The 10322-nt window shown below is 68.1% G+C and overlaps 4 protein-coding genes across 4 annotated transcripts in view; 2 read left to right on the forward strand and 2 right to left on the reverse strand.

Annotated features, from left to right (window-relative positions):
• Window positions 1-756: 756 nt before the first annotated feature.
• Window positions 757-2919, forward strand: H696_03298 (hypothetical protein; the record flags this gene model as incomplete). Its single annotated transcript, XM_009497157.1, has 4 exons — window positions 757-1531; window positions 1632-1900; window positions 2084-2249; window positions 2398-2919. The coding sequence occupies 4 exons, from the start codon at window positions 757-759 to the stop codon at window positions 2832-2834; spliced, it is 1647 nt and encodes a 548-aa protein (XP_009495432.1). The 3' UTR covers window positions 2835-2919.
• Window positions 2920-3074: 155 nt separating this feature from the next.
• H696_03299 (hypothetical protein) lies at window positions 3075-3778 on the reverse strand. The gene is made up of 2 exons (XM_009497158.1): window positions 3446-3778; window positions 3075-3349 (listed from the first exon to the last, which is right to left on the reverse strand). The coding sequence occupies exons 1-2, from the start codon at window positions 3759-3761 to the stop codon at window positions 3117-3119; spliced, it is 549 nt and encodes a 182-aa protein (XP_009495433.1). The 5' UTR covers window positions 3762-3778; the 3' UTR covers window positions 3075-3116.
• A 480-nt stretch (window positions 3779-4258) lies between these two features.
• On the reverse strand, window positions 4259-7732 carry H696_03300 (hypothetical protein; the record flags this gene model as incomplete). Its single annotated transcript, XM_009497159.1, has 5 exons — window positions 7533-7732; window positions 6562-7426; window positions 5685-6375; window positions 5040-5501; window positions 4259-4807 (listed from the first exon to the last, which is right to left on the reverse strand). The coding sequence occupies exons 1-5, from the start codon at window positions 7549-7551 to the stop codon at window positions 4259-4261; spliced, it is 2586 nt and encodes an 861-aa protein (XP_009495434.1). The 5' UTR covers window positions 7552-7732.
• A 1115-nt stretch (window positions 7733-8847) lies between these two features.
• The window catches only part of H696_03301 (hypothetical protein), a 2719-nt gene continuing 1244 nt past the window's right edge, over window positions 8848-10322 (forward strand). The window contains exons 1-3 of the mRNA XM_009497160.1: window positions 8848-9161; window positions 9269-9645; window positions 9848-10241. Of these exons, the coding sequence (XP_009495435.1) occupies window positions 8949-9161; window positions 9269-9645; window positions 9848-10241 (984 nt within the window). The 5' untranslated portion in view covers window positions 8848-8948. The remainder of the gene's footprint in view (window positions 9162-9268; window positions 9646-9847; window positions 10242-10322) is intronic.

The following is a 10322-nucleotide window of genomic DNA, read 5'->3' on the forward strand; positions in this document are numbered from 1 at the left end:
CACACAAGATTCCCCCGGCCTTGGCAGCGGTAGTTGCGGCGGCGACGCGAGGGGAGGCGACACGGCCCGGGCCGCATGATCTGCGCGTGATCCCCAATCCGACACTCCAGATTCCCCCGCCTGTCGGCCGGAGTCCCCCGCTCGGCCCCCCTCCCCGCTCCTCTCACCCGGACGGGCAGCCTCGAGAGCGCCCCCCCCGCCCTTCTCTCGCCCTTCTCTCGCCGTGCCTTGTCGGGGAAGGGGCGGGCGCGCGGGCGTCCCGTGGCAACTGCCAACCCTTCGCGGGTCGGAATTCCACTGACGGTCGAGATCGCCCCGGCGCAGGCTGAAGCCGGAATACCCCTTGCTCTCGCCTTCCCCCACTGGAAGGGCCCCCCGGCCGTGGCATCGGCAGGCGGGGAGGCGGAGAAGACACTGCGCGCGCGCGCGCGCACGGGAATAATTGCCCGCGTCCGCCGCCGCCCCCCTTCCCTCACGCGCCCGGCCGCGCCCTTCCCAAAATGCTGTCCCCCTTTTTCGCGCACCGGGGCGGGGCGCCCGTCCCGCGAACGAAGGAGGGAGGGACGCCTTTTAACCAAGGCCCCTATCTCTCCACCTCCCCCGCCCGCCCCGGTTATCTCCTCCCCACTTGCTCAGCCGAGAGGGGACACACACCCCCTCTCGCCCTCCTCCCCCCTCCCTCCCCCTCCCTCCCCCTCCCCTTTTCTCCCTCCCCTTTCCCTCCTCCCCCCTCCCCCTCTCACCGACAGCGTCGCGATGACCAAGGACCCCTCGTCGGCCACCGCCAACGAGGCTCCCATGTCGCCATCGCCCCGGCTGGCGAAGGACCCGCTCTTCGCACAGCTGGCCGACTCGCCGCTGCCAGCCGGCAAGCATTCATCGGGATCGGGTCTCGCCGGCAGCGGCGGGTCCACGACCCCGGCAAATGCCTCCTCGCAGGATACCCTTTCCACGGCGGCCGGGTCGATGAGCTTGACTGGCGGCGGCGGCGGCGGTACTGGTGGCGGTGGCGGCGGCGGCGGCGGCGGCACCGGCCCTGCCCACCACACGGTGCTGCCGCCATCATCGCTGTACCAGCACTCCCACAAGTGCGCACAATGTGGCTGTCACCTTTCCTCGGCGGCTGATGGCTCCGGTTCGGCGGCCGCTCTGGCCGCCAGTCCGACAAATGGCGTGGCCTCGTTGAGCGGCGGCGGCGGCGGCGGCGGCGGCGGCACCGGCGCTGGGCCCGGCCCCGGCCCCGGCACCAGCGTGCGCGATGCCGACACACAGACTCGACGCAATCAGGAGTCCGCCTCGGTATCGCACCACTTTGCCTTCCATGACCCCCACCCGCCTGAGTGGCCGGAGTACGGGTCCTTCCTGTACTACCTGCTGTACCCCTTCACCACCATCCTGGACAGCATCACGCGCTTTGTCAACTACATCCGGTCCATGCACCGGCTGCGCAAGCTCCGCAGCCACCCACCGCCCAATGTCAAGGGCTACCAGATCGACCTGACTTTCGAGCAGTCACGCAATGGCTCCAAGGGTACGCACTCCCCCCGCACCCGGGAGCTTGGCTCCCCCGTGTGCCATTCCCTCGCCCACCTCGCCCCCGTCCACGTCGCCTGACACTCCCTGCCCCACAGTCGACGCCAGCAGCTGGCTGCTGATCGTCATTAACGCCCTGCTGCAGGTCAGCACCATCGGCGTGGTCCTGGTGTCGGCGGTGTTCGTGGCGCTGGAGATTCGCTCGGACAAGGGGTCCGCCGGCAGCGGCCCGGATGTCGGTGGCGATGGCAGCGTCTCGGCTGTGCCGTACCTGGTGTCCATGCTGCTGATGTACTTCCTGCATGCGGCCACCGCGTCCATCGGGTACATTTGTGTCCTGCGCCGGGTGGTGCTCTATGCCTTCGTTGTGCGTGCTTGCCTGCTGCTGCGGTCTTTTCTTCTTCTTCCCTTTGCTTTTGCCCTGTGCCGCGCACCGAGGGCCTCGCCGGGGACATGTGCCGGCCCCCCTCCCCCCCCCCCCTCTCTCTTTCCCCCTGGCCGGGCCTTTGCACGCTTCCGACTTACTCCCAGCCGCGCCCGCACACTGTAGCACTGGATCCTCCTGCTCTTCTTCTTCCTGGTCAACGTCAGCCTCCTGACGGTGGTCTACTCCATCTTCATCCAGCATTATCGCCACTCGGCATCGCTGTCCTACTCGATCATTCTCTTCTTGGCCACCCTCAGTGCCATGATCCACCTGCTGGCCACACTCCAATGTACGCCCAGGCATACACGCCTGTTTCCCGCACGCACACACTCCCAACCCTCCCTCGCTGGAGCCCATCCCCGGTGCCTGGCTCCTGACATGTATTTTGCCGCGACCTATCGCCCCCCCCCCCCCTTCCTCCCCCTTGCCCGTTGAAGTCTACCGGTTCTGGAAGAACTTGCGTGACAGCACCCTCCGCGAGACGGCCATCATCGTCAAACCCGACACGGAGCACCTCATCCGCGTGCCGGACCACCATCATGCCCATCCATCCCACTCGCGCTACCACCCCCACCTGGACTTCGAGCATCCGGCGTCGCATCTGCACCAGCAGCCCCTGGAGGGCGATTACTTCCACCGGCATTCCGATGACCAGGAGCGCTTCCTCTTCCAGGACAACTTCTCGCACGCGCAGCTGGCCAGTGTCCATCATGCCCGGCCGGTTGAGCCGGCCGATGATCAGCGCAGCCCGTCCGGCCTGGCTGGCCTGATGTCCGACGCTCGGAAGCTGATCACCGGCCAGCTCCGGGGCGGTCGGTCCGAACACCAGCACTCGAGCTCGCATGCCTCGACCGAGGCGTACGAAATGCAATGAGACCATGGGCAGGCGGGCATGTATTTGACCATGTCACCCCCCGATCCAGCACATGCGCACTCGTCAATAGAAAACTTGTACACTAGGGGCATGTGGTTGCCTTGTGCGAGGGAGGGAGGGGGGAGGGGGGGGGGGAGGCGTGCTTTGCTTGTTTTTGCTTTCTTTTTACCAGGGGAGGAGGGGGACTTTCTTCGCGCTCCCAAGGGCTCCGGGGAACTGGGGAGACAGATTGGAAGGGGGGGGGGGGGGGGAGTCCATGGGCAGGACCCGTTGGCCAGCTGGCTACTGGCCGGGGAGATCCACCAGCAGGACGACACCACGGGCCTCGAGATCGCTGACGGTGGCGCGCAACCGGGCAATGTCCTCCTGGCTGGGCTCGGCCTGCAACAGGGGGTTCCCTCGCAGGTCGATATGCCGCAGCGCCTGGAAGGGCGAGTCGCCATCTGGCAGTGGCAGACGCACTTCAATCTGCTCGAGGGGCACCTGGCGGAGGCGATTGTTGCGCAGATCCAGCGCTGAGGTCGCAAGGGGGCGGTGAGAACCCACGCAAGAGGGGCGAGCAGGGCCGGGCGCGGGGAGGAGAGAAAGGGCGGGCATCGAGGGCGACGTACATTGGAGCATGTCGAAGTCGCGGATGCGCGGCCCGATGTCGCGGATTCGGTTGCCACTCAGGTCCACCGAGGTGACTGGCTTCGGGGCGGGGGCCCCCTCATCCACCTCGCTGAGGATCATGAACAGCGACACGGGCAGGCTGATCAGGTCACAATCGGACAGGTCCAGACGGCCGGTGAGGCGCGCCTCGCGGGTGCGCGTGGCCACCAGCGCAGCACCAGCCGCCGGGGTCATGCCCGGCCGCCCGGCGGGGCGGGGCCGGCAGGCCGGCGGCGCGCTGGCCGGCGGCGGGGGCGGAGGCGGAGGGACGGTCATCGGAGATGGGACAGGGGTACGCACGCACGCACGCACGCACTCACACAGACATGCACAGAGAGAGAGAGAGAGAGAGGAAGAGGGGGGAGGGGATACACGGGGAGGGAGGGAGATAGGCGACCAGGGAGACAGAGGGAAGGCGCTGACGGTGGAAGACAGCGGCAGAGAAAAGTGAGGTAACCCGAGTCACCCACCCAGCAGGGAGGGCGATCCCCGCGCAACCGGGGGCCCAGAAAAGGGGACAACCGAAGGACACCCCCGGCGCGGGAGGGGGCCGCCACCGATCTGCCAGCCCGCGCCCCGCATTCCCGCCCCCCACCACCCCCACTGCCGCCGCATCGCCCCCCCCCCCTGGACGCCGGGGAGAAAGAGAGGGAGAGAGAGGGAGAGGGACGAGACCGAGAACCGGGCAGGACAATTATTCTGGCACGTGACGTGTATTGGTGCACGCACCCACAAGGACAGGCGGGCCCGCATCTGGCCGGGGCCGGGCCACCTCAGCGCTTCTTTCGACGCTTGGAGGCGGCGGCGGCGGCGGCGGCGGCTGTGCGCTTCCCATCGGCCGGGCCACCGGCCGGGCCGCCGGCCGGCCCGCTTTCCGGGCCATCAAGCCACTCCAGCTGCAGGCAGCGCACCCCGGCAAAGCAGGGCAGTCGGACAAGGACTTGGTCATTGGGGTCCAGGGCCCCGAGGAAGCGCTCCAGCACGAAGGCATGAGGCCGGCTGGATGGGAGCGGGTCGGTGGCGGCGAAGACCGCCGCGTCATCCGTATCGATGAACTGCTCGTCATTGTACATGTCCACCTCGACGCCGTAATCCCCCGCTGGCAGGGCCAGGTATGCCAGGGCCGCCGGCAGGAAGCCGGTGCCCAGACGTGCACGCAGCCCCGGCCCCCCGGCCGCATGGAGGACCACCCGGCTGGCGGTCAGATCCGACGCGCAGAGGGCCGCGAAGCTGGCCGGGATGTTGTCCAGCGGCGCATCGCAGGGGTCTTCGCCGACGGCCGTGGCGATGGATGCCAGGTCGAAATCCGGAACATTGTCCACCTACCGTCGATGCCGCAGGCACGGCGGTGGAGATCAGCGTATGGAGGGTCGCCACAGGCCATGGCCGACCAGACGAGATAGGATGAGACAAGGCGAGGCCAGGTGAGAGGAGGCGAGGTGAGAGGAGGCAGGGTGAGAGGAGGCGAGGCGAGAGGCGACCACACGAGACCGGGAGAGGGAGGACAAAAAAAAGGACAATCCCCGGCCACGCAGGGTGGCAAGGGCAGCGCACCGTCTCAACATCAAGCTCAACTTCGGATGCAGACTCGGCAGCGGCGGACTCCGCGGCGCAGGCAGCCTCCAAGGTGGCCAGCAGGGGGGCCTCGCCGGCCATGGTGGCCGGAGCCGACAGGACATCACCGGCGGCGGGGAGCTTTTCCACCAAGCCCACGGCCGCCGCGGCGGCCGACGTGATGTCAATATCTATGAAGGGTCCGGTGGCATTGGCCCCGGTCCCGGCGAAGTACATGGTCCCGGCCGGCGGCAGGTCGAACTCGTCCTCCCTCTCGATGTAGTGGACATTGCCCGGGAATTCCCGGAAGAGAGGCATGAACACGGCGAATTGCGAGGCGGCCGGGGCGGCCCAGAAGATGAGTTGTCGGGGGATGACACGCCGGGCACGCGGGATACTCGACGCCCCGATGTGCGTGGCCGCTGACGTCAGAGATATCATCACCGGCTCCGAGGGGTGCCACTGGCAGGCACAGCGAGCAGGGGGAGGGGGAGACACAGGCGCCCACGGTGAGTTGGACGCATGGGCGGAGCGTAGGTGAAGCAGGTCTACTCAAGGGCGTGGAGCGAGGCGGGAGGCAGAGTGTGCGTGCGTGTGTGTGTGTGTGTGTGTGTGTGTGTGAGAAAGGCAGGCAGGGGGGCGCACCACACAGCCATGCAGCCCATCCTTCGGGCCATGGATTTGCCGCCGGAGGAACTGCTCCATGCGATCCCACACAAAGAGACGATGCTGGTGGGTCGGGTCGGCCACCGCGCCGACCACATGCTCCAGATCGTGGCTGAACGCGGCTGTCAGCCATTTCGAGTGATCCACCGGGTCCTGGAAGGCGTGCTGCAATTGCAACGGCTCCGCGCGGCGGGATGCGCCTGGCTCGGGTGCCAGCAGGGCCCCGGCATTCAGATCCAGCAACCGCACCGCGCGCTGGGTGACTGCCAGCAAGCGTGATCCACTCGGAGCCACCACCAAGTCCCGCACGGCGCCGGTGGCGCCGAGGCCCAGGGACAGGCACCGCGCCGTGCCGGTCAACGACAGGGCCAGGCTGTCGGGCTTGGACTGGGCGGCTTGTCGCGCGGCCCGCCGTGCAATCGGCCCCATGAACTCGACCATGTGCACCTGGCCCCGGCTGTCGCCCAGCAGCAGGGTCGACCCGGTCGGGTCGAACGCCAGCGCCCCATAGCTGCGGCCACTGGCCAGGTAGATGGGCGGCGTGAGGCCGAGCTGGCCCGTGGGGAGTGTGGGGTCTGGCACAGGGCGATTGAACACCGGAGCGAAGGCGCCGGTGTGAACATCCACCGTGATAGGCTCGCGGCCCTGTGCTGAGATGACCACCGTGTTGCTGTGCCAAAGGGAGAGCAAGCCACAGGACGATCCCGGCCCCGGGGATAACCGGTCGACCGGCGGCGAGGCCGAGGCCGAGGCCGAGGCCGAGGCCGAGGCAAGGGAAGCGCAGAAAGATGTCAGAGGCACAGGGCGAGTGAGGGAGCAGAGGCAGAAACCCAAACAGGGGAGGGGGACGACGCACACATCGCCCGGCTGGAAGCCGACAGCCAGCACCGGGGCGCCAACATGGATGTCCATCACCAGGCGGACAACATGCGACAGGGGGTCACAACTTGAGAGGACCGCCATGCCGTTGGGCTGCCAGGATGGCACAAGCATACTCTGAAGCGAGCGGCCAGACTGCCCGGGGAGCGCCTCCTCATCGACGGACTCGGCTTTCTCATCCGAGTCGGCGGGCTCCTGGTCGTCGGGGCATCCGGCGGGGGCTGGGCCGGGGCCCCGGGCCGCGTCGCTCCCGGAGCCGCAGCCTGAGGGATGGCCTCGGCGCCGGGCGACACCGGCCGACTTGGAGGTGGGAACACAGATGACGCCGGTGCGAGGCCGGGCTTGCGCACCGGCCGCACATGGCGGGTCCATCAGGGACCACACACGCACCCGGCCATCCTTCGAGCCGGACACCAGCCGCCGGCCGCGTGCCGACCAGGCAAGGCAAGAAATGTCGCACGGGCCGGCCACCGGGCGCGCGGCCCATGCGCTGAGGTCCAGCACCGCCGCGGGCTGAGTGGCGCCCGCCCGGGCCCGGGGCACCGGGGCATCCTGGACGGTCACCGGCAGCGAGCCGGCCGGAGGATCGCCACCGGCCCCAGGGTGAAGTAGCGACACCGCCGGCTCCAACGCATACCCATGGGCCTTCCAGCGAGCGGCGCATGTCATATTCGCCACGTCCCACAGGGCGATGACTCCGGCGTCGGCGGTGCCGGAGGCCCCGGCCGCCCCGGTGCCCACGGCCAGCAGCGACCCCTTGGGATGCAGGGCCAAGACCGCGGCCTGTGGCTCACGCCGCCGGGCCACCGGGCGCATGAACTCCACGTAATCCATGGCCGGGGCTGTGGGGCTGGGTGTTAGCAGGAGTGACAAGCGTCCAGGTGGGGCGATCTCTGCGCGCAGGGCCGACGGAGGGGGGAGAGGGACAGCCCCGGCGAGGGGACGCACTTTTCAGCATGCGATGCATGGTGGCGGTCGGGTGGTTGGGGTGGCGGCGTTAGCCGGCGCACGCGCGAAGTCGCCCGCGTGTGGGGCTGGCAGCAGGGGAGGGGAAGGAGGAGGAGGAGGAGCGTCCCGTTGGGAGGGAGGGCCGAGGGGAATGGGCGAAACAGGGGAGGAGGAGGGAAGGAAAGGGAAGGGTGGGTGCGGGAGGCTGACATGGCAGATCGCCCACCCGGGGGCGGCCAGCGGGTGGGTCTCGGGCCGAAAAATGGCCCTCCAGGGCACACGGACAAGGGCCGGCAGTAACGAGATCGCGCCCGACGCGACGGCCGCCCCCGGCCGAGCCCGCTCCGTGTGAGCCACATGCACCGAGGCCGCAGGCCCGAGTTGAGTGGGGCGGTGGAGAGAGCAGGGGGCGAGCGAGGCCGAGAACTTGAGAAACAGAGAGAGAGAGAGAGAGAGAGAGAGAGAGAGAGAGAGAAAGAGAGCGAAGATGTTTGATGCCGGCGCGGCGCCTTGCGGCCCGCCCCCCCATGGTGTAATACGCCATTCGCGCCCGAAGGCAGGAGAACGAGAATTCGTTGGCATCTGGATAATCATGTGGCCCGGGTCTCGGGCGGGCCCTCCGCGGGTCGTTGGACCCGGCCCGGGGCCGCGGCCTGGCCGCCCGTGCGCGCCCGGCTGCACCCAGCCATGAGAGCCCGGCGCCCCGCCGTCCCCCCCCCCCCGACAGAGCGGGTGGGCGGGTGCCAGGGAGGATATTCGCGCCGGCTGCCGCTTGTGCCCCGTGTGCCCGGGCGCTAACCCGGCCCTCGGCGCCCTCGGGCGAGGGGGCGGGGCAAAGAAGCGGGGCGGCTGAAAACCGCCCCAGGGGGAACGCGGCTGGCATTCCGCAGCCGATTGCCGGACACTCCCCCCCCCCCCCCCCCAGGGGAGGGCGGGTCCGAAGAGCAAACGGCACGATGGGCGCCCAGCGGAAGCCCCCTCTCCCCCGGCCGGGGGGGGGGGGGGGGGCCAACATTGCTCCTTGGACCGGGGGTGCATTCTTTGCCTTGCCGGACCGATGGCAATCCTTTCATCGAAAGCAGCCGGAAGGCGCCAGGCCCGGAAGACCTGCCGGGGCGATAGGCTCGCCTCGCTCTTCCGCGGGTCGGCCTTTCCCCCCACTTTCAAGAGAACCCCGGCCGATTGGCACCAGGTGTCATACCTGCTCGGACAGTCCTCTTCCTCCTCCCCCCTCCCCCTGCACGTGTGCTGTGTTAACACTCGCGTTCAGTCCCCCTCCCTCCTTCCCTCCCCCTCCCCTCCCCCCCCCTCACACACACACACACACACACACACGCATACGTATACACGCGCATATATTTATACACACATCTGGGAGCCTTCTCTCCAGCTTGAAAGCAAGCAAATCCCCCCACCATGGCCACTGCCGGTGATATCGTTCTGACGGTGGTGACGGGTGTCTTCCTGTTGCTGATCATCGTCGCGTCGATCTTTGGCCTGGCTCACTTGCAAGACCCGCTGGAGCGCAAGGCCGCCTGGTTCCCGAAGGTGGTGTGCATCATGGCCGCGGTCACCAGCGCCGTCATGATTCTGCTGCTGCCCCTGGATGTGGCAGGCCGCAAGCCGGTGGTATGTGCACATATGCGACCACACGACCATCCTCCCCCCCCCCCCCCCCCCCCCGCCACCGTGGCCCCTTCCTGACACTCGCCTCCCCTTGGCCCGCGCACCAACAGGGCACTCCCCCCTTCATCCCGGTCTACCTGCTCACCTTGATTGCGTACGGCCTGTCGCTCTTCCTGCTGGCCTTCCTCATCCCCCTGGCCTTCCTTCACTATGATGCCCTGGAGGAGCCGGAGCACGATGTGGACACCGTGCTGAAGAATGCCTCGCAGGGGCGCTCTTCGGCCGGGGCATCCAAACAGCTCTTCCATGCGCTCAAGTGGACGCTGCCCTTCACCCTGGCCCTGGTGGCTCTTGTGGGTGGTCTTTACTACGCCTATGGCTACTCGCGGCTGCCGACCGCCTTCCTGGAGAGTGTCGGCTCGACGGTGGCCGGCCGGGCCACTTGTGTTGCGGCCGGCGACTGCCTGGCCTGGACGCGCTTCATGTAGTACGTATCCCGGCATGGGCATGCCCGCCGGTGGGCTTGGGTCTTCTGCTTCTCCGCGCCCCATCGGGGCCCTTTTCTTTCTTTTTCTTTTTTTCTATCTTCCTCCTCCTCGCGCGATAAGCCGCCCGGGCCCCCGTTTGCCCGAATATGTCTACCCTCCTCACACCGAAGTACTTACACCGCTGGCGGGCTCCCCTGGCAGCATCCGCATCAATCCCCTGCTCTATGGGGTGGCCATTGTCAACCTCATTGGCATGGTCTTCCTGATGCTGTATGGCGGTGTGGGCCTGATTTGCCTGCCCCTGGACCTGCTTCGGTCCTTCATCAACCGGCCTCGGGCCATGTCCATCTCGGCTGTGGTGGATGCCCGCGCGCGACTGTACACCCGGTCGCAGGAGCTAACCACCGAGGCACAGAAGCTGCTCGCCGAGCGGGATGAACTCCGTGCCAAGGGCGGCTTCTTGAAGAATCTCACCCGCAGCGGGGCCCTGGACAGCCAGTCCCGCCGGCTGGCGGCCAAGGTCTTCGAGCTGGAGGAGCAGGCTCATAAGCTGGAAATTGCGCGCTCCATTTCCGAGGAGAGTGTCCTGGTCCAGGTGCGTGGCCCGCCCTTTACCCCGTGGTCGGGGCCAAATGCCTGGGGGGGGGGGCGGGGGGGCAGCGTGCTGGCGTCCCCC

Source organism: Fonticula alba (genome assembly GCF_000388065.1).
Source record: "Fonticula alba strain ATCC 38817 unplaced genomic scaffold supercont2.5, whole genome shotgun sequence".
Classification (NCBI taxonomy): Eukaryota; order Rotosphaerida; family Fonticulaceae; genus Fonticula; species Fonticula alba.